The sequence below is a fragment of the Notamacropus eugenii genome, chromosome 3 (assembly GCF_028372415.1).
Source record: "Notamacropus eugenii isolate mMacEug1 chromosome 3, mMacEug1.pri_v2, whole genome shotgun sequence".
Classification (NCBI taxonomy): domain Eukaryota; kingdom Metazoa; phylum Chordata; class Mammalia; order Diprotodontia; family Macropodidae; genus Notamacropus; species Notamacropus eugenii.
This window is the reverse complement of record NC_092874.1, coordinates 371412515-371436159: the sequence shown is the minus strand read 5'-3', so window position 1 is coordinate 371436159 and position 23645 is coordinate 371412515. Positions and strand designations below refer to the sequence as shown.

The following is a 23645-nucleotide window of genomic DNA, read 5'->3' as shown; positions in this document are numbered from 1 at the left end:
AAGTTAGTCACTCCCCACTGATCAATCCTTTATGACAATTTCCTTCAATCCATCCCTATCCTACTAATGCCCCACTCTAAAGTAATATATTCTCCTTCTACTGTGCTATCTGGAATATTTACTTTATATGTAACAAACTTGATTTCATTTTTAATCTCCCCTCCCCCCAATCCTTCACCTTTAATTTTTCTCACGCTTCCATCTTCTGGTTCTGAGATTTAGCTCCCTCCTGATGTCACAACAACCTTTTCTTGCCCTGGCTATATTTTGACTTATTTCTTCCAATTCACTGGTTAAGATGGGGGAACTAAAATACTTTTTGCTTCCCACTGCTACTTCTAAGGCTCTTCCTCTCCCATCACTCAGTAACCTTTTCTCCTTCGAGGTTCTTATCCTTATCTACCACCCAATCAAAATTTTGGTAGTTGTTGTCTACTGACCTCCAGGATGTTCTCTTTTTCTTTATGAGTTCAGTGTTTGGCTCAGAGTCTTTCTCTCCTCAACTTTTGCCCTCCTACTACGAGACTTAACACACATATATTTGATAATCCCTCAAACACCCTAGTATCATAGTTCTTCAGTTTACTTCACTTACTCTACTCCTCCAGCTCACTTCAGTCACAAAGATTTTCATACTATTGATCTTGTTACCACACACAAATACACCACTTCTATATTTGTGAACTTTGGAATTCCCTCATCTACTACTTCTCCTATCACAATGTACTATCAATCCATCTTTCTTCTGCCTTAAAACTCCAAACTACAGAATTTTTTTTATTTACATCATGACCTCTAATTCCTCACTGATGTAATAGGAACAACAATGGATGTAGAATCAGAGGGCCTACGCCAGGGCTGGAGAACCTGCACCTGCAGCCTCAAGGTCACATGTGGCCCTCTAGGCCCTCAAGTGCCGCCCTTTGAATGAATCCAAACTTCAATGAACAAATCCCTTTAATAAAAGGATATGTTCTGTAAAATCTAGACTCAGTCAAAAGGTCACACCCAAGGACCTAGAAGGCCACTTGTGGCCTTGAGGCCATGGGTTCTCTATGCCTAACCTAGGCTAAAATCACAGGTTTGCTATTTATATCAATGGGATCTTGGACAAGTTACTTAACTTCTCCCTGGTCCTCGTTTTCTCATCTATAAAATGATGGGATTGAATTAGATGACTTCTAGCTCTAAATCTGTAATTCTAATAATCAGAAAGAAGGCTCTCCTATGCACTATGTTCAGTTAATATCATTGCAAAAATATGATACACAGGAAAACACTTTTGTAGTTGTTTCCCCTCAACAAAGATTAATTTTCCCTAAAAGGCAACAAAGCTGTCACTGGGAACTGACTGGCTCCTGCCTTCCTTGATGAAGATTCCTGTCAATTAAGGGCATAAAAATTCCCACCCGAGGAGCAAGAACCTCTCTGATTTAGTGCATTCCTGAAGACAATGATACGTTTCCATATGTAGATGGGGGAGGGGGGAAGTGGTTGGTACATCCATAAAGGATAAGTGTCACTGTATCTTTAGTCATATCTGTGCTGTGTTAAGGCGATGTAAACTTCCCTTTGTTTACTATTCAGTGACCAGCCAGTGACTCATTTCATCCCAATATAAAACAGGACCCTGGTATTTGGCCTGCCCCTAATATTTGGCATAATGTATAACTGGGATAAGATAACATGATCTATTGGATCACACTGTAGTTGAGGGGATGGGTAGGGTGATTAGATGACAGCACTGCATGGTCCCCAATCCCTCTGATTATACATGCTTGAGTCCTCTCTGTAGGGTAGGGAGCAGGTTCCCACTTAAAGTGATTAACTTTATAGGTGTTTGAGCACACTGCCCAGACAGTAAATAAAGTGCCAAGTTCAGCATTCCCTATTTGATGTTCACCATCCTATAGAAATTAGAATGGTAGCATAAGACAGGAACTGAAATGGTTAAGCACAGTTAGCAACTAGAGACAGAGATCCTGGCCTTCAAGGACCATGAAATGAAACCCCAGAAGTAACAAGTGGAGCTGGTGGCCAGTAAAAGGATATCTCCTGATGGGGGTGGGGACTGACATGCCTCAGCCAGCAAACTACTCTATGGTCTCTGTTTCCTTGTCAATAGGATCCATGAGATAGCAGAACAAGATCTAAAGTGAGGAAGATACCCTGCATAAGGGAACAAGGGTTAAATGGGCTTTCTCCAACCAGGAGCATGGGGGAGGGTTGCACAGGGTTCAAACAAAAAAACTGATGAAGAACAATGTCTCCTGAGGATGTAGTTTAATAGTCAATGTTGAGCTGATTTCTCCACGTGACTTCCATAGGCTAAGGGAGGTTTTTGAAGGCCTCTTTTAATAAATCTAATTAACTAGATTTATTAGAGCCTCCAGACAGGAATGATCTTTGTCCTTTTTGGTTGCTGAGAGGGAAAGTTGCTCACACCTGACACCGTAAAGATGAACTCCTTTTGATGTCATCTCTCCTGAAGATCTTCAAGGAAGGGGGATGAAGTTCCTAAAGGAAATGGTTTGATAGATGGGATTTGTGCAGAATGGGGGGATATGGAATGAGAGGTGGGGCTGGGGATAGGGGAAGGGGAAATCAACTGCCACATTATATGGCAAAACTGCCTCAGGATCAAGCCGATTGCAGATTTCATCTTTTGGGTAGGACCCAATCAGAATTAGCGCAGCTAGGTAGCACAGCGGATAGAGGACTGGGCCTGGAGTTAGCAGGAAGACTTGAGTTCAAATGCAACTTCAGACACTTACTAGGTGCGTGACTCTGGGCAAATCACTTCATCTTGTTTGCCTCTGTTTCCTCATCTGTAAAATTAGCTGGAGAAGGAAATGGCAAACTACTCCAATATCTTTGCCAAGAAAACCCCAAATGAGGTCATGACTAAACAGCAACACCTATCAGAATGGCTTCAGAAATTAGTTATTTTGGAGCAAGTCTAGACAGTTGTGATGTGAACAAATTATTATGGAGAGGGTAAATAAGGGCTCTGGGGATGGAGGAAGGGTTCACAAAAGCTGCCTAGCAAGGAGAAGGCAATGACACCCTCACCTGCTGGCAACTTTGGATCTGACTCTTCAGCACAAAGGTACCAGAGACTCTTCAGCTCAATCAAAGCTAGGGAATCCTTTAAAGGCCCTCTGATCCATATGAATCATTCAAGATAAGCCATAAAGGGAAGACCATTAAGATGCTCCATTTCAGGGAAGGGCTATCCTACTCCAAACTTAGCTCTAGATCCCAGTTGCCACCTAACTCTACTATGAGCACCTTCTCACACTAGTGAATTCTTCTAGGAGTTCCATTTTTGGGGAAAGGCCTCAAAACACAATTCCTCATTCCTGGACTCAGTCACTATATTCCTGAATGGTACTTCTCCCTACGTGCTGTTTTTTTAATCCTGACATATCCCTTAGGTTTCTAGCTGGCACTAGAATACTCTGCTAGACAATTCCTAGATAAAATCCAATTTGGCAACATTCACATTCCTAGGAGAAAATTATTAATTTTACAATACTCTACAGTATTTCTTTGACTAAGGGACTTCAGAAGGGTATATAGAATCCGTGAACTTGTTTTTAAAAACCATTGTGATAACTATATTTCAATCTAATTAGTTTTCTTTTTTATGCCATGTATTTTATTTTATGCATTTGAGATTATTATTTTAAGTAGTCCACAGCTTTACCATACTGCCAAAGGACACAAAAACGGTTAAGAACCTCTGTCTTACATTATTTAAAATATGATTCAGTTTACACCCAACCTTTCAGGAATATAACTATAGTACAACACAATTTAGGAATCTGGGGTAATGTCTACTCGAGAAACAATTCATTCACTGACCAGAGGCATCCAGAGTTCTATCTCTGATTACAAATAAATTAGATATAGCTTATAGTAGTATATTAGCTACATCAAAGTAAGCTTAACAGAGTAAGCAGCAACTATTTCTATTATTTCCACAACTAGGTCCAAAACAGCATAAATACTGAGATACCATCACAATTATTGTATCCCATAGTTGTCAGTCTGGATAATCATGTTTTATTATTGATTCTATCATTTAAAAAACAAAAGCCCATCCATATTTATTTACATTCATATAAATTTACATAGTACAAAAAAACAGCTTACTAACCTCTGCTTCTGCAGGTTGGGACTGTAATAACTGTCGTATACGAAGTATGTCTTTCTCAATTTGTTGAATTCTAGCCACTCTTAGCTAAAATAAAATAAGGGAAAAAATTATGTACATACACACATTCATATGGTAAAAATATAATTGTATAACCTATATCATGGTTGTTCTGACAAGTTACAGCAGATCAATGAATTCTTTCATACCTATGGCATGAAATAAAACATAAATATCCACACACTGATGAGCAGAGACAAATGTCAGCTCAATTTTTATTATCACATACTTTCTCCATTAGAGACATTCTCCTAAAACTTTAAAGTGAGTTTTTAGAAGTTAAACTTTGTTCTAAAGTAGGGGTCAAACATTTAAAGGTAGCTTTTGATAAATAAATTCACTGGAAAATAAGTCATCAGAGAAGCAGGTTTATCTTTTACTTCAACTGGACTTCACTTTTCAGTTTACTTAAAACAGGGAAGATTTTTATTAATAAAAGGATTTGGAATTTTAGTTTGTATTAATTATACCAAACTTAGAAAATCAAATTTAGCAGCTTCTTTTCTCTCAATATAAAATCATTGACATATACTAATTTTTTCCTTCTAGATTATAACTGTACTTGATGTTATTTTCATCTCCAGAACTAGCATTAAAAATGGGGTTTTAAATATTGGATAAAAAAGGTAATTAAAAAGGAGCTAAACTAAGAAGGAATAGAATGTTAGAACTACAAGAGCACATTGTGAAAGAAGCTAATCTAATATTTGTATTTAACAATTAAGAGTTTTCTGAGGGCCAGGCGCCTCAGGTGGCACAGTGGATAGAGATGACAGATTCATCTTCCCAAATTCAAATCTGGCTTCAGACACTTAGTGGCTGAGTGACAACCCTGGGTACTTAATCCTGTTTACCTCGGTTTCCTCATCTGTAAAATGAGCTGGAGAAGGAAATGGCAAAACCACTCCAGTTCATTTTTGCCAAGAAAACCCCAAATGGGATCATAAAGAGTGAGACAAGGCTAAAAATGACCCCACAACAACAATAAGGGATGATTTCAGGTCTAGTATAAACATCCCTTTGGGGAAGCCAAGTGGTGCAGTGAGTCACCAAAAGTCTTTAACAACCACCACTGATGAGAATAGCTTCACTTGACTATTAGGTCAGAAGTAAAATTAGGAGTGATCAATAAGTGAGGGTAAAGGCAAAGAAATGGAGGCAATAAGTACATTACTTTTTCTAAGGAATATGGCTATGAAAGGAGACCAGAGGCTTTTAAGGATGGGGAAAACTGGTAGGAAAAGACAGACCTCATAACAGATAGCAAGATCCATTGTCGAGAGGGATAGTGAGGCATAAGAACATCCAATTGAAATGGCTGTTGTGGGGAATTCCAGCTTTCAATGTAGGATTCCTATGATCAACACTTCAAGACTCAGCTCAAGAGGCCTTTTGAGGTTTAGGGCCTCTCCTGATTTCCTTAGCTACTAGTGTTTCTCTGTTCCTAGGTTTACCAACCATCCGTTGGTGTATGTTTTGGACACTGTTCTCCTTGATACTATTTTTGATCTAGAAACCTTAACATGACACTGTTCCCTCCTTGTTCTCCTCCTACCAGTCTGATCTCTCCTTCTCAGTCTTCTTTGTTAGATCTCCATTCAGGACATATCCACTAACTATGACTATACTTCAATGCTTTGTCCCGGACACTTTTCTTCTCTCTATATATTATTTTGCTCAGCGATCCCATCAATTCCTATAGATTCAATTATCATCTCTATACAGATGATTCTCAGATTTACTTATCCAGACATAACTTCTCTCCTGACTTTATCTCATATCTCTAATTGCCAATTGGGTGTCTTAAACTCAAAATATCCAAAACTGAACTCATTATCTTTCCTCACCAAACCGATCACTCCAAAAGTCCTGATTTCTATCAAGGCCATCCACCATTTTCCCAGTCACCTCAGCTGGCAACATCAATGTCACCCCGGACTTCTTATTCTATCACCTCCCATATCCAATCTGGTACAAAGTCCTACTGATTCAACATTTTCAACATCACTTGCATATGCCTTCTTCTCTGCTATGACACTACTACAATCCTGATACAGGTCCTTGTCACCTCATTCCTGGACTATTATAAAGCTTTCTAGTTTATCTCCATTTCTCCAATCTCTCTCCATTCAATTATCAAAGTGATCTTTGTGAAGTACTGCTAGATTTGGGAATTAAAAGTTAAAAAAACCCAAAATACCTTTCCTGAGTTCAGTGTTAAAAAAATAAAAGAATGAATGTCTTAACATGATTATTTTTCTTCTCAGATTTACTTTTTTTTAGCATCAATGTCACTTTCCAATACTACCATTCAACCTCTTATAACAGAAACACTTGACAAACACTTGAGTAAAACAAACATCTATCACATCTGAAAAGACATGGAGAATTCCATATCTAATTGTGAAAAGAAGAGAAACTCAATATTTTTCCACAAAAATTTTGATTTGTTTACTAAACTAACTAAAATAAACTTTGGTAGATTCTTTATCTATTTGTAAAGAAGTTTGACACTTTTGAGGTATGTTAAAGGTGTATATATATGCAGAAATGTCTACTTCTGAATTTCAAAAACTTCAAAAATGTTGTGATTTTAAAAATATAACATTGTTTATAATATTAAAAAGCTAAATTACCTATCAATTAAAAAATCCCCAATATTCTGGTAAAATTTCAATGAGTTTCTAAATTAAATAGGTAGTATCTGCATAGTCATAAATGTTTCAAAAAATAAAATTTAGTATTTTAAATCACCTGTGCTCGTTTTTCCATATCCTGGCAAGTACCTAGCTGCTCTTCCATTGCAGCTCTGATCTGTCTTGCTTCATACTCCAACTGCCTCCTAGTCATATCTGTTTGCAAAGAGAACTGGGATTGGTAGCAAAGTAAAGAAGGACAGAAAAAAATTTTTTTTAAGTCATTAGTGTACAAATTTTTATGCTAAAGAACAAACAATAATGAAATGAGGTAAGAACAGTCAACAAATTTGTAAACTGGTGTGACATATATGTATCTATATCTATGTTAGCAATTTATGTATATCTCTCTCTCTATGTATGTATGTATGTATGTATGTATGAGAACACAGTCAAGTATCAATTTAAGAAAAACTTTATGGTTTTATTATTTAGATTTGCAAAAGAAAGTAATAAGCAAGCCTAGTTCCCTTTGCAAAATACAAGAGTAAAATCCAAATATATTTGTATTTATTCTTGGCCACATATTATTTTAAATAAAGGCATATTTCTTATTTATAACAACTCATTATTTGTGATTATATATAACTGAAAGTTCAACAGTTGGGTAATGACTGAACAAACTGCAGTATCTAATTTAAGGATATCCCTAGCTATGAATGTGACACTGGGTGCTCCAAGTCATGTCAGTGGTAATACAAGGTCTGGCTCATCCTATTCAAATTGAAAAGGCTTCTAATATAATCTTGGGACTCTTGGCAACAGAATGTATATTTGTTATTTGAGCAACTAATCTACATTCAGAGGCTAATCACTAGGAGAGGTTGCCATGTAATGAAATTATGGGGCCACAATAACTCAAAAGACCTTTCACTAAAATAGCGTGGATTTTTGATGCAATTTTTAAAAAAGGTAACAATCAAATTAAAGTCAATTCTGCTACTTTAGGGAATGTTCAAAAATGTTTTTAAAAAACCATATCCTAGAGAGGAAAAAATGATTTTTTTTTAAATTTAGCATTATGAGTGACTTAAGAGAGGCTGAGGGTATCTCCCAGCATACAAAACTACAGCTGAAACTAGTTGACATAATTCTAGTATCATAACAGACTAAATAAAATGGGATGGAGAAAAATGAGAGTCATAAACTCAGTCACAAAATCTCATAGTCAGAAAGGACACTAGGTGGCTATGCTCAATGATCATTTATCTGAACAAGAATCCCCTTTACAACATAAATGACAAATGATCCACTATCAGTCATTTGAAGACTGTTAGTGAGGAGGAAAACCCACCATCTTATAAGGCTCCTTATTACCCTCTTGGATTGTTCTAATTGTAATGAAATTTTTCCTTCTCTAGAGCAGTAAAAAGGAAGATGAGAAAGTATACAAAATTTTCCTCAATGGATTATATTACAACATGAACCATTTAAGAAGAATGGCATTTGAAATGCCACTCCCACTTCCAAGTTTTGTCTCTGAGATAAGCAAAAACAGTCAAATAATTCTCTTCCAAGAGATAGCCCCTCAAATACTTAAACATAAAGCTACCAGATTTCCCCTAAGTCTTTTTTTCTTTTAGCTTAACATAAATAAATGATAAATGATATTACACTCTTGCTATATATGTGGCAGGCATTGTGCTAAGTGCTGGGGATATAAATATAAGTAAACAAAGCAGTTTCTGCCCTTAAAGTGCTTATATATTCTAATGAGAAAGGATAATATATGCAGAGGGACTACATGTATCATGGCATGGTTTAGAAATGGCTGGGTAGTGATATGTTTCCTTCTGGTCATGAACAATTGAAAGTTCACCTATCAGACTGCAGGGACAGAGGCCAAAGTTCTGGAGAGAGGGAGATGATGATAATGGTCAAGTACAGATATGGTTAAGAAACTATAACCACAATTCCTTTAAATTATCCTATAAAGGAGGCAACTGAGGCACAATGAGATGTGCCTTCTGAAATCTCTCCTAAAATGTGATATTCAGAATTGAATACAATAGTTTACATACAGTTTGCCAGGGCAGAGTGGAGCTATAACCCCCTCTGTCATATACCACAACACTCTTAATGTAGTCCTAGATGGCATTAGGTTTTTTGGATGTTCTCCAATAGGATACTCAGATTGTTTTCAAACTGTTACCTAGCCATAACTCCTTATCTTGGATTTTTAAAAATTCAATTATAATTCTTCTTAATCCTATTCAGCAATGTGCTGGAGGCTCCAAGGCAGTGGGATTGCGGAGCAAGGAAACACACAACACATTTTTAAATTTAATATGAATTATCAACATTTTCTCTATCACTTTTTTAAATCTGGACAATCAACAAAACATTAACTTAAGCTCTGATTTACCCGTTGTAAGGTTTAAATGTTCACAATGAAAATTTAACAGTCCACAGGAATCAGTTCTAGCTGGCACCAGCACATCCCTGGTTCTATGAAATTTCATCTTAGTAGATGACGTATACTTCATATCTTAGTAGAGAGTATATCTTTCTCTCTCTCTCTCTCTCTCTCTCTCTCTCTCTCTCTCTCTCTCTCTATATATATATATATATATGTATGAGAACACAGTCAAGTATCAGTTTAAGAAAAACCTTATGGTTTTATTATTGAGATTTGCAAAAGAAAGTAATAAGTAAGTTTAGTTTTCTTTGTGAAATACAAGAGTAAAATCCAAATATATTTGTATTTATTCTTAATTAGAATAATGTTCTAATTATTGATTTTTTTTTTTGGATCCTGTTATACAACACGTAAACTTTCCCTTTCTGACCTACAAATTTAGTAAGCATACCATTTATGTCTTTACACAAAATTTGGCTAAAAAATGAAAACAATACAGCAATTCTACTCACAGACCCTTAAAAACTGACACCAAAATATAAATGATTACTTTTTAGATATGGTCATTACAACAATTTGAATTCACTTAACTGTAATACTACTCAAAAGTGATGGCTTCTTTCAGAGCTGGAAATAAGAGTAGTTTCTTTACAGAGCACCTACATTAATAAGATGGCAGGTACTTGTAGCTTTTAGCACAGATACTGTAAAATATACATTAATATGGCTATTACCGATATGCAGAACCAGTTATTGCATCTAAATAAGTCAGACTTTTAATTACTTACATTTTCTGTTAAAGGAAGACTATCTATCCTTTTAGTTAGGTTTTGAAGTTGAGCATAATACCAATCTTTTTCCTTTTCTTCTTTTTCAAGTTCTGCAAGTAGTAGTGATCTTTAAAAAATAAAATTTAGTAACAAAACATAAAACCAATGCAGAATACATATAAACTCTACCACATCACATTAATAACAAGCTTTTTAAATTGAAATATTGACAATGATGTACTATGATTAAAAATAATTATTTCTAAGGAAGACCTTAAATTATAATAACTTTCAGTTCAACAAACATTTACTGAGCATTTACTGTGGGAAAGCCCAATACTCTGTCCCCTTACTTCCATTTCTAGTTTCCCTGGTTTCCTTCAAAATTCAGCTCAAAGCTCACCTTCTGAAGAAGGCCTTTCTTATTCCCCTCAGATGATAATGCTTTCCTCTCCAGATTGCCTTCCATCTACTTAGTATCTATCTTGTATGCAAACAGTTACTTATGGGTTGTGTTTCATACATTAGAACATATGTACTTTGAAAGCAAGGACTATTTTTTTGTTTTTCTTAGTTACAGAAATACTTAGCAATGTACCTTCCACATGATGGGTTGCCCCTCATACTCCAAAAGGACCAAAATGACATCACTATGGCAGCATCAAGGTACAGTGTGTCCAACTGTGGCTGATTAGACCAATATAAGCTTGAAAGGGTCTATCACAGATTAGGCACAAACAATCCACGTGAACATTTGGAGTAGAGATGTCCCTAAATATGTGCATTTCTTATTTCTTTTGGCCAATTGACATTTTACTTTACTCAAAGTGCACAGCACATTCTCTGAGGTGGGCATGCCATCCTGGGTGGTCCTGTGCTTGTATCTTCCATGTCTCACAATCAAATCCAAAGTTCTTCACTTGAAAGTTTTGCTGTATTGCTTCTTCTGACCATCATGTGAGCACTTGCCTTTTGTGAGTTCTCTAGAAAACTTTTATGCAAATATATGTTTGCCATTTAAACAATGTGGTCAGCCCATCAGAGCTGCACTCTCTGTGGTGGAATCTGAATGCTTGGCAGTTTAACTCAAGAAAGGACTGTATCTTCCCAGGAGACCTTCAGAATCTTCCTAAGACAACTCAAATGGAAGCAAAGAAGTTTCCTGGCATGGTGCTAGTATACTGTTCAGGTTTCACAGGTGTACAACAATGAGGTCGGCAAAACAGTTCTGTAGACCTTCAGCTTAGTAGGCAGCCTAACACCTCTTCTCTTCCACACTTTCCTTTGGAGCTTCCCAAACACTGAGCGAGCTCTGGAAATGCATGCATCAACCTCATCATTTCTGTGGACATCCCTGGGAAGTTTACTGGCCAAGGTCAATGTCTACAGTATTCACAATTTCTCCACTTGTTGCAATGGATGGTGTGGTGCTAGCTGCTGGAGAATGCGTGGTTTTTTGGTGTTAAGTGTTAGGTCAAAATTAGCTTGTGCAGCAGAGAACTGATCCATGTTCTGCTGCATCTCAGCCTCAGAGGCTGCACTGAGTGCACAGTGATTTGCAAACAAAAAATCATGCACCAACCCTCCCTCCCCTTTAGTCTTGGCTTGTAGCATTTTCAAGTTAATTTACCATCTCTGTGGTGGCTGACCTTGATGCCACTGTCATTCTCTCTCTGAAGGTATCTGACAAAATCACAGAAAACATCATGGAAGCAAGCACAGAGCCCTGCTTCACTCCATTGGTGACTAAGAAAACTCAAGACCATTGTTCATTATCCAGAACCTGGGCGAGCATGGCATCATGAAAGTGATGTACAATACTGATTAATTTCTCCAAACAAATAAATTTTGACATAATTTTCCACAAACTTTCACAACTGGCCAGATCAACATATGTGATATACAGACCTCTGTTCTGCTTCTGGCATTTCTCCTGGAGTTGTCAGGTAGAAAATAACATATCAATGATTCTTCAGTCTTTCTGAAGCCACACTGGCTCACAGGTACATGACTATTGTTGGGATCCACATGCCAAGAGCATCCCCTCTCTTTTTACTATTAGGAGATACCTTATTTTCCAGAGCTAAGGCCCAGCAAGCAAGTTGTGCACACTGAGTCTGGCAAAACAACAATCCTTTGTGTTCTCCCTCAGTATAAACTCTGCTACAATAAAATCACAGAATAGTGGTCCCTGAGTTCAGATAAGCACCTGAAGGAACCATGTCCTGGTGATGAAGCCCTGCTATGACTCAAACTTGCCTCACTTGCTACCCGCTCATGGATTCAGCTAACTGCTTGGTTCTTTGTCTACTCACTACTATTACATATCAAGACTCAACTTGGTTGCTTTGGGTCTCTTTGGTACTACAGCAGACCTGGTACGCATGTCTAGTTTCCTCAAATGGAATAAAGGGTTTTCTGTCTGTCTGTTTATAACCACTGTGAGCTCTTTAGTTTTATTTTATTTTTCAGAGTTAACAGATGGGGTATTACCTCTGAATTCTTTGGTAGAATTCACAGTTAACAGTAGTTGCATAATCTCTGTGACTCTTTTGGTCATTTATTGTCAGAGTATGACACCGTCTTTGAGAAAGATCAGCCAATTAAGGAGGACTGTGGCAAGAATCTTGCCAGCAATGATTAAGAGAGACCTCCCTCTGATCTCCTTTATAGACATGGACAATGAAGGCATCCTTGAACTCCTGGGGAACAACCTCCTCTTGTCATATATCCAGGAAAATTTCAGTCAGCTTTTGTATGAGCAGTGGACTTCCTGCCTTATAAAGCTGGAATCGACTACATTGAACAGAATCAGTACCAGGTGCTTTGCAATAGGAGTACAGCCTAATGGCATTCAAAAAGGCTTCTTTAATTGGAAGTTTGTCTAAAGAGGTACTGACTTCAACCTGAAGTATGGTCAATAGCTTCAGCATTGATTGATGACAGTCTGTTGAGAACACTACAGAAGTGTTCACAGCCTATCTCATTAGGGTCATGTCCTTATCACCAATCAATGTGGCTTCATCAGCACTATTACTCCTATTCCCAGAATAGGAGTACTGAGGGATATCGCATGCAAAAATATAAGTAAAAACAAGATAATTTGAGGCAGGAGAGAATACTAACAATTAGGGAGATCAGGAAAATTCTCTGTAAAAGGTGGCACTTGAGATGAAATCTGAAGGAATTCAAGCACTCTAGGAGGTGAAGGTGAAGAGAATGCATCCTAAGTATGGAGGACAGTTTGTGCAAAAGCAAGGAGACAAAAAAAGAATACAATGTTTGGAGATGAGCAAGTAGGCAGGAATACATGAGGTGTGAAGGGCGGTTATGAAAAATAAATTAGGATGGGCAGGCTGGAACCAGAATATGAAGCATTCTAAGTGCTAAACTGCTTGTGTTTTATGCTAGAGGCACTAAGAAGCTATACTGAAGATCCCTGAACAAGGGAAGGCACAGTCACAACTTCTGCTGTGGATTGAATGGAGTTTCAATATAAACGTAAGAAAAATCAGGTAGATGAAGAACGTTTATTATCCAGACCATGACATGCAGGTGGATATGTCGTCCACAATACAAACTAACAATAAACTAGATCCAGGAGAGAGTAAGTGGCTTAGAAAGCATAAGGAAAATTGCAGTTTTTTCTCACTCAAACAAGTGCCAAAATTTAAAAATTGATATTCTCTTAGAGATGATATTTGGCTATGAGTCATGGAAAACTATAATCACTAAAAAATTAAAGTTTTGTGTCACTCAAAGGACAAGGGAGGGGGGTATAGTGTGTATACAAAGACTAACACATACTGCCAACAAAGAATTGTGCAGAGACTGAATAAAGGATATCAACCATTTGATTGCTAGATCTGTGACCAGAAAGAAAAGACTCGTCATGTATTGAGAGTAAGGAATAATTTATGCACAGCCCATATGTTCCAATATTCATGCAATGTCAAACAGTACAGCACACAGAGCAAAGGCTCTGTAGTTAGAAGATCTGGGGTAGATCATTCCATTTCCCTAGACCTTAGTTTCCTCGTTTCTAAAATGAAGTCATTGTGGTCCCTTACAGCTCTTTATCCATGATCCTATATTGTAGAAGGTTCCAAGCACAATGGGTAACTGACTTCTTATGAAGCATTCACTACAGGACATTGCACAGTATGAAAGGATATACACAAAGTATTCATACTGTTAAGCTCACAGGTCCATCAAAATTACTGTCTAGAAAAAGCAAGAGAAAATATATGGTCAAGACGAGAAGCCCTAGGCTCATCTTAAACTGTTTCTACAGTGGCATAACCTGATTCAGATGATAATTATCCTCCATGGTTTTGTTTTGTTTTTTTTTTTTCAGAAAAATAGTTGATAGGGATAAGTAGAATGCAGGAATTGACACTAATTTGTCATCTACTACATATCAGATTTAACTTTCAATTAATTCTTAGATCTAAGTACTCCCTTTAATCTTTTTTTAAAAAAAGAATTAGTACACTGTAAGAAAAATGTCATTTACTAAAATGTAAGAGAATTTTTCTATTTCTGACAGAGTATCAGATAACCAAAATTAAGAATATTACCTACAATTTATAAATATATTATTTAAGAAATGAGAACATGATCTATTAACTGAACAAAGGTCCAATTTAACCATGCATTTCCCCCCACCAGATATGAAAAAAGTATCAAAATACTCTTCTATTATTATGTTTAAAAAAGAGCTAATATTTAAAACAAAACAAAAAAGTCAACAAGCTTATATATATGTATGTACATGTATGTATGTATGTGTGTGTATAGTTTTCAGAAATGATGACCAAGAAGATAGAAACCTTGCTCTTCATAGTCACAGTTTTCAGCTAATATCTTTGCTATAAACAAAATATCCATGCAGCTTCACTCTGGAATATGTTTGCAGACGAGGAATCCTTTATCTCTTTGTAGTGGCATTCTTTCCCTCATTCTCTAAAGTTTTTTAACCTTAATTTCTTCTATTTATTATATTTGTTTCCCCTCTCAAATTTTATTCTAATTTCTCTTGCTTAAAGTCTTATAGTGGAAAGCTCATAGGACTAATAGTTTGAAAAGAATTCAGTTCCCTACTCTGATAAATAAATAGCAGCTGCGTGACCTTGAACAAGCTACTTCCTCTCTCTGTGCCTGTTTCCTCATCTGTAAATGATGGGGGCTGAGCTGTAAAGTCCCTTCTGGCTTCTAAGATTACATACTACTGATGAATAAGCATAATACAAAAACTCATTAATATGAAGTGTCATATAACAAACATTTGGTTAAAAAGGATATTAGATTAAGATAAGCAATGGTTTAACTCTTTAAGAGTCAGATTTTTTTTTTCAGTTACAAATCCAAATAATGGAATCAAAATCCACTGTTTCAGAAGTAGCTGGAAATTTAACAGCTATTTGGATCACCATTACCAATATCATACTAAGTACAAACAGTCTGCTAAGCATTATCATAGAGATCTATATTAAACATGTTCATAATCTGAAGAATTTCAAATTCTAAGGAAATTAAGACATTTTTCCTTCATAAGACATTTCCTTCAACAAAAGGGAATTTCTTGAAAGTTGCTGAAATATTTTTTCCTAATTCAAATTTTGCTAACAAATTTGTACTCCTGATTTAGTTATATGCTCCATGGATTAATTACATAATTTAGTCATTATTACACTCCATGCAGTCATCATCAATGAGGTAATCAAAGACTGTTAGTTGAATTTGTAGTGAACATGGAGCAAAATCATGTTATCATCAAGTTATTTTTCCCCTCCAAAAATCACCCTTTTTTTAAGAAAAAGCTTTCTTCATCATGAGTAGAAAATTCCATTTCAATTTAAGGTAGATTTTAAAATATTAATTCCTTGATATATAAACCTTTGTGATATAAAATTTTCAGTGTACATAAAACCAAAATTACACAACTTTATTAAGTGGGAAAGACTAATCAGTGCATTACTGATGTGAATAAATGATGTATATGACAATATTAATATTGCAGATTAAATTGTATCCTAAGGGTGCTAGACAGCATGAATTTCTAAGGAAGAGGAACCCTAAAAGGTTATAATCTCCTGAAAAAACTGTAATCTTTATAACCATCAAAGATTATGACCATCTAACCTCTTTTATATTTGCTATAGACCATGTCTTAATACAATCAGTTGTTTTTAAGAGGAGATAACTTGTATTTTCTTCTGTTTTTTTCATCTTTTGATTTTATTCAGACATTGTTTACTGTTTCATAGTCATTCATCTATATTCTAATATGTTATCAAGGAATAAGATGATATAATGTTTATTCTTCAAATTATTATTTTGAGGTCTTTTATTCTCTTTATTTTTTCATTTAGATCTCTAATTTATAGGCTTTTTTTCCCCTCTTACTTCATTTCTTCCAAGAATTCCAAGAGATGTTATGACAAATTTGTGATTTTCTTTGGGGTTCATCTTATAAATGATATGGAATTACTATCGTCTTTTGGGTTTGTATCACAGAAATTTCTGATTTCATAATATTTCATTATCATTGGTGCTATTCCTGTTATTTTTTCTAGCTTTATAAAATAATTTTTTGGTAGTCTGACTGCAATAGCACTGAATAAGTAAATTAATTTAGGAAGAATTGTCAATTTTTTTGTATTGGCTTGGTCTATCCATAAGCAATTGATATTTTTCCAACTGTTTGGATCTGCCTTTATTTGGGTGACAAGTGTTTTGTAATTGTGTTCATATAGTTCCCAGGTTCGATAGACTCCCAAGTATTTTATATTGTCTATAGTTATTTTAAATGGAATTTCTCTTTCTAGCTCTTGCTGCTAGACTTTGTTGGTAATACATAGAAATACTGATGATTTATCTGGGTTTCATTTATATCCAGCTACTTTGTAAAAATTATTGTTTCAACTAGCTTCTTGGTTCAGTTTTGAGGAGATAGTTTTATTATCTTGTGGCCCGTTCTTGCTTCACCTCTGTTCTTACTGGGGAGGCTTCTAGCTTGTCTCCATTACAGACGATGCTTGCTAATGATTTTAGATAGATACTACTTATCATTGTAAGGAAAGCTCCATTTATTCCCTATGCTATCTAGGGCTTTTCATAGAAATAGGGGTTGCATTTTGCCAAAACACTTTTCTACACCTATTGTTGGTTACTGATGTAGTCACTTACGCTGATAGCTTTCTTAAAACTGAATCAGCTCTGAATCTTCCACCTGGTCACAGGTAATAGGATCTTAGTGATATACTGCTGCAATCTCCTTGCCAGTACTTTATTCAAAAATTTTGCATCAATATTCATCAGGGAAATAGGTCTACAGTATTCTTTCTCTGTTTCTGCTCTGCCTGGTTCAGGTATCAGCACCTTATTTGGGTCATGAAAGGTATTCAGTAGGACTCCTTTTTCTTGCCTATTTTCCCAAATAGTTCATATAGTATTGCAATTATCTGTGCTTTAAATGTTTGGTAGAATTCACCTGTGAATCATCTGGTCCTGGGGTTATTTTCTTAGGGAGTTCATTGATGGCTTGACCAATTTTATTTTTCTAAGATGAAGTTATTTAAATATTCTATTTCTTCTTTTAATCTGGGCAACATATTTTTGTAAATATTCATCATCCATTTAATTTAAATTGTCATATGTATGGCATAAAATTTGGCAAAATAGCTTTAAAATTTTTTTAAATTAATTCCTCTTCACTGGGGGTAAATTTACCTTTTCCATACTGGTAACTTAGTTTTCTTCTTTTTGTTAAATCTATTTTACTATTTTATTTACTTTATTTTATCTATTTTATTCTTTTTCCCATAAAACCAACTCCCAGTTTTATTATTAGTTCAACAGTTTTTTAGCTTTCAGTTTTATGAATGTCTTCTTTGATTTTCAGGATTTCCAATTTGGTGTTTAATTAGCAGTTTTTAATTTGTTCTTTTGCTAGTTTTTTTTTTTAACCTCATGCCCAATTCACCGATCTCTCTTTTTCTATTTTATTGACGTAAGCATTTAGAGAATGTACATTTTCCCTTACTTTGGCTGCATCCTATAAATTTTGGTATGTTGTCTCAATGTTGTCATTCTCTTTAATAAAATTGTTTCTATGATTTGTTCTTTGACTCATTCATTTTTTAGGATAAGATTATTTAGTTTCCAATTAATTTCTAATCCACCTTTTCATGGTCCTTTATTAAATGTAATTTTTACAGCATTATGATCTGAAAAGAATGCATTTAAAATTTCTGCTTTTCTGCATTTAGCTGTAAGGTTTTTATGCCCTAATACAAGGTCAATTTTTGTGAAGGTCTCACATGCCGCTGAGAAAAAGTTATATTCCTTTCTATTCCCACTGAATTTTCTCCAGAGGCCTAACATATCTAACTTTTCTAAAACTCTATTCACCTCCTTAACTTCTTTCTTGTTTATTTTTGGTTAGATCTATCTACCTCTAAGAGGAGAAAGTTGAGGAACCCATTAATATAGTTTTATTGTCTATTTCTTCCTGTAACTCATTTAACTTCTTTAAAACTTTGGATGTTATACCATTTGGTGCATATATGATTAGTATTGACATTCCTTCACTATCTATGGTAAGAGCAAGATGAAGTTTCCTCTCTAATCTCTTATAATTCGATTCATTTTTTTTCTTTTGCTTTGTCTGAGATCATGATTGCTACCTCCGATTTTTTTTTTTTTAATACTTCTTAAGGGTTACAAATACCTTCCTTTTTAGGGATGTAAATTTACTGAATCCCTTATGTTTTCTCTTTTCTGTTTATTTACCTTTTATGCTTCTCTTGAGTTTGTATTTGACAGTCAAATTTTCTGTTCAGCTCTGGTCTTTCCATCAGGAAAGATAGAATGTCCCTGTTTCATCAAATATCTATTTCCCCCCCAAAGGAGAATACTAAGTTTTGCTAGGTTGGTGCTTATTTGTTGTAATCCTAGCTCCTTTACCTTCTAGAATATCATATCCCAAGCCCTCTGATCCTTTAATGCATAAGCTGCTAAATCCTGTGTAATCCTGACTGTAGCTCTATGATGTTTGTATTGCATTTTCTCCTTTACCTGTGGAGCTCTAGAATTTGGCTATACTATTCCTGGGAGTTTTCATTTTGGAATCTCAGGAGGTGATTGTTTAATTCTTTCCATTTCTATTTTACCTCTGGTTCTAGGATATCAGGGAATTTTTCCTTGATAATTTCTTGAAATATGATGTCCAGGCTCTTTTTTTGATCATGACTTTCGGCTAGTTTAATAATTCTATCTCTCCTGGATATATTTTCCAGGTCAGTTGTTTTTCCAAAGAATGATTTCACACTTTCTTCTTTTTTAAAATTCTTTTGATTTTGTTTATCTCATGGAGTCATTAGCTTCTACTCACCCAATTCTAATTTTTAAGGAATTATTTTCTTCAGTAAGCATTTGTATCTACTTTTTCATTTTGCCAATTCTACTTTTTAAGGAGTTGTTTTCTTCTGTGATTTTTTTTTTATATCTTCTTCCTATTTTTTGTGCTTCCTTTATCAAGGTGTTGACTTACTTTTTCATGATTCTCTTGCATCATTCTCCTTTCTTCCCAAATTTTCTTCCACCTCCTATGTGATGTTTAAATTCTTTTTGAGTTTAAATCCTTTTTGAGTTCTTCTAGGAGGCAGGGGGAACAATGGGTGGGGAATGATGCTGGTATCAGTTCACATTTTTCTTTGAGGCTTCACATGTAGCTATTTTGACACTATCGTTCTTTTCTAAGGTTGTTTTGATTTTCCCTATGCCCACAGAAGCTCTCTATGGTTAGGTTCTTTTTTTGTTATTTTGGGGGTTTTTTGCTCATTTTCCCACCAGCTTATTTGGTGACTTTTAATTTTATGTTAAAGTTGGACTCTGCTCCTGAGATGAGTGGGACACGGTCCAAAGCTTCCTACAATGGCAAAGGGCCTTGCCACACTCTTATTGTGTGAGAGGTAGGAGTCTCACAGCTAACCTGGGCTAGGCCTCACTGCTGGCTTGCCCAGATACCACCTGTACTGAATTGTGTTCCCCTTGTACACCAGTGAAACAGACCACTCCTGCCAACTTTCTAAGTTTTCTTGGGGTCGAAAAATTGTTTCAACCTGACCTTCTGTTGGTTCTGCTGCTCCAGAATTAACTTTGAGGCATTATTTAATAGTTGTTTGGAGGCAAATCTGAAAGAGTCAAGTTAGTTCCTGCCTTATTCCACCATCTTGGCTCTGCCTCCTATCACTGGTATTTTATTCGGTTTATTCTTTTTTCTAGCCTTACTTCCTAAATTGGAACTTTGAGATTAGGGTCAGATTATTACAACATCTGGAAGGAATGGAAAGGTCTCTGTTGATCCTAACCTGGATTATCTGTGGTCTTGGTAATAAGCACTGTGCCCTTCAATGACTTCAGGAATAGCTCAGCACTGTGTGTCTAGGTGGCCTATGTGAGGTAGTCTGATTCAAGGTTCTGACTTTTGCCCTCCTAGTCTGAGCTCCAAAAGCTCCAGAGCTCTGGTTCAAGGTGAGAGTGAAAGCTAGCTACAGGATCCTGGGCTTCTTAGTTACACTTTGTGTTGCATTCCCATCTTCCTGCCCTTGTCACACACCTTTAACATCTAGACTTCCCTAACTTACCTGAGTAAGTAGAAAGGCGTCCATAAACTATATACTTAGGTTAAATTTTTTTTCTGTAGGTAGCTGGTGGCACAGTAGATAGAATGCTGGGCCTAGAGTAAATAAGATCCGAGTTCAAATCTAGCCTGAAACACTTAAAAGCTATGTGACCTTGGGCAAGCTACTTAATGTTTGCTTCAGTTTGCTCAACTGTAAAATAAGGATGACATAAGTACCCATTTTGCAGAGCTGTTGTGAGGATCAAACACAATAACATTTGTTTAAAAAAATGTTTAGCAACATGCCTAGCACAGAGATAAGTGCTATTTAACTATTCATTCCTTTATCCTTCCCATATCCTTCCCTAAGACCTGAAAGCTTTTGGTTGTCTTTTTGTGAGTACATGGGTTGGCATTTTCTCCTTGGATTTTTTTATCATTATACAATCTAGTTACATTTTCTCTTTGCAATAAACAAAGATTTATTTTCTTTTCCTTCAACCAACTTCCCACTTCCTCCTTCAAATTAAAACAAAACAAAAATCTTTAAAACCCTTATATCAAATGTCTACGACCAAGCAAAATAGATTCCTGAATTGGCAATGTCCAAGAATATATATTACTCTGAATCATGAATATATCATCTGTCTATCAGGAGATAGGTAGAATATTTTTATTATTGGTCTTATTATATAATAATTGATCCTTGCATTGATCAGAATTCTAACATTTTTCAAAACTGTTTGTCTTTACTATTTTATTCTGGTTGTGAAAATGATGTTATTCTTCATCTTTATTGGAGCAACTGTGGAATAGCTTTCACTTAATCTGACAAAATGAGGAGAATTATACATTTTAATCCTGAGCACTGGCATTCTGCATTAGCTACCCATTAAAAAATGTTTCTCATAAAAGACATCTGAAATGGTCAATGGCAGCTATTTACATTTTTTTCTAACAAAAACACAACTGGAAAATAATAATGGTAATGAAACAGAACACATGAAATACTTTAATTTTATTATAAATACAGATAAGAATAAAATATTGTAAGTTACCTTTCTTTTTCAAGTTCCTCTAAATATCCAGTGCTTTCTCTGCTTCCATTCACAAAACCTCTTCTTGAAAATGACCCCATGGGTACAGGACTGCACTCTCCTGAACGACTTGATACAGATCCTTCTCTACTTCCATAGGAACGAATCGACATCTTTGGCCGAAGCTTCACTCCAGGGAAATTACTGCTGTCTAAGTTGAGTTCTGAAACACAAAGAGACAATCTTTATATAACACTTACTTCAAATTACCCAAAATAATATAAAAAAGTTCATTTGATTTGAAAGTGAAATATTAAGTAAATGCCATGACCCTGCTCTAACAGGTTTAAAAAAATTAAATGATAAATAATTAAAGTCTTCCCCTTCTTAAAACTTACTTCAAAAATAAAACATCTTTGGAATAATTTGACTGTATAAAGTGAAAGTTGCAACATTTAAGGACCTGAATAGAATTTTAGAAAAACTGGAGATGACAGATCTGTAAAGATTACTAAACAGGAACAGAAAGGAATTACTCAGCTACAAACAGCACCTTTACAAAAACTGACCATGTTTTGGGGCATAAAGACCTCACCAGAAAATGCAAGAAAAAATTCTATTCAGTAAAAGGATCTTTAAGAAAGAACTAAAAAGTAACTGAAGATTAAATGACATAGTTCTAAATAATTGGTGGGTCAAATAGCAAATTATAAAACAACAAAAATATCTCAACAAAGAAATAGACAATAATGAGACAAAATGAAAAAAATTATGGGATAAAATTAAAGCCATTCTGGAAGGAAAATGTAAAGTCTAAATTGTTTTCATGAACAAAAGAAAGAACAAATCAATGAACTACATATACAAATAAAAATACTTGAACAAGAAATAATGTTCAACTAAATTACAAAGTAAAAAGTCTGAAAATTAAAGAAGAGACTCAAAAAAATGAAAGCAAAAAAATGCCATTGCCTTAATAAATAAATAAAAGTTGGAGTTATTTTGGGGGAGGAAAGAACTAATAAAATTTAAAAAAAAGACAGCCTCATTTAAAAAGAAAACCAGCAATATCAGAAATTTTTAAATAGAGAATTCACAAGAATTGAAGAGGGAATAAAGGAAATGACAATGAATGATTTTATCCAGCTATGCTAACAAAACTGATAAAAGGATAAAGCAAGAATATCTATTATTATTTAACTTAGTACTAAAGATTATAGTTATAGCAATAAGACAAGAAAAAGAAATTGTGGGAATAAGAACAGGCAACGAGGGGAAAAAATTCTTTCTTTTTGAAGATGATACGGATAACTTATACCTAAACAACCCTTTGTTGTTGTTTAGTCATTTTCAATTCTTCATGATCCCTTTTTTGGGAGTACTGGATATTGGAGATATCCAATTTACCAAATGTTGCAGTGGTTTGTTATTTCCTTCTCCAGCTCATTTTACAGATGAGAAAACTGAAGCAAACAGGGTTAAGTCACCTGTCCAAGGTCATATAGCTGGTAAATGTCTGAAGCCAGGTTTGAACTAAGGAAGTTTCCCAGACTCCAGGCCTGCACTCTATATACTGTGCCACCTAGTTGCCCTAAACAACTACAGATTCAAATAAAAATGAATTGAAAAAGTAACTTCTGCAAAGTTGTTGGATGTAAAATTAATCTGTAAAACTCATCAGCATTCATGAATACTAACAACAGTAGAGTAGGAAGTGAAAGACAGAATAAATTTACACCAAATAGCTATAGAAATTATATATTTGAGAATGTAATAAGATTCACCCAAGAACTAAATGAATAAAATGATAAAATACTCTTTCATTATTATTATTTTTTTTAATATTCTACAATCACTAGCAAAAAGCTTAGATTTTTACCTCCCCCCCCCCGCCTATGCCCCACCACCCTTCTCCCTCCCCAAGTTGCCTTACA

At 35.2% G+C, this 23645-nt stretch overlaps 1 protein-coding gene across 6 annotated transcripts in view; it reads right to left on the bottom strand.

Annotated features, from left to right (window-relative positions):
* Window positions 1-23645, bottom strand: part of APC (APC regulator of WNT signaling pathway) — a 153167-nt gene that overhangs the window by 64403 nt on the left and 65119 nt on the right. For 5 of the 6 annotated variants that reach the window (XM_072597421.1, XM_072597424.1, XM_072597425.1 and 2 more), the window contains 4 exons: window positions 21733-21934; window positions 10063-10171; window positions 6974-7087; window positions 4163-4246 (listed from right to left, as the gene is read on the bottom strand). In XM_072597421.1, the coding sequence (XP_072453522.1) occupies window positions 4163-4246; window positions 6974-7087; window positions 10063-10171; window positions 21733-21934 (509 nt within the window). Of the gene's footprint in view, window positions 1-2445; window positions 2518-4162; window positions 4247-6973; window positions 7088-10062; window positions 10172-21732; window positions 21935-23645 lie in introns of all 6 variants that reach the window. The other variant, XM_072597429.1, reaches the window with a different exon arrangement.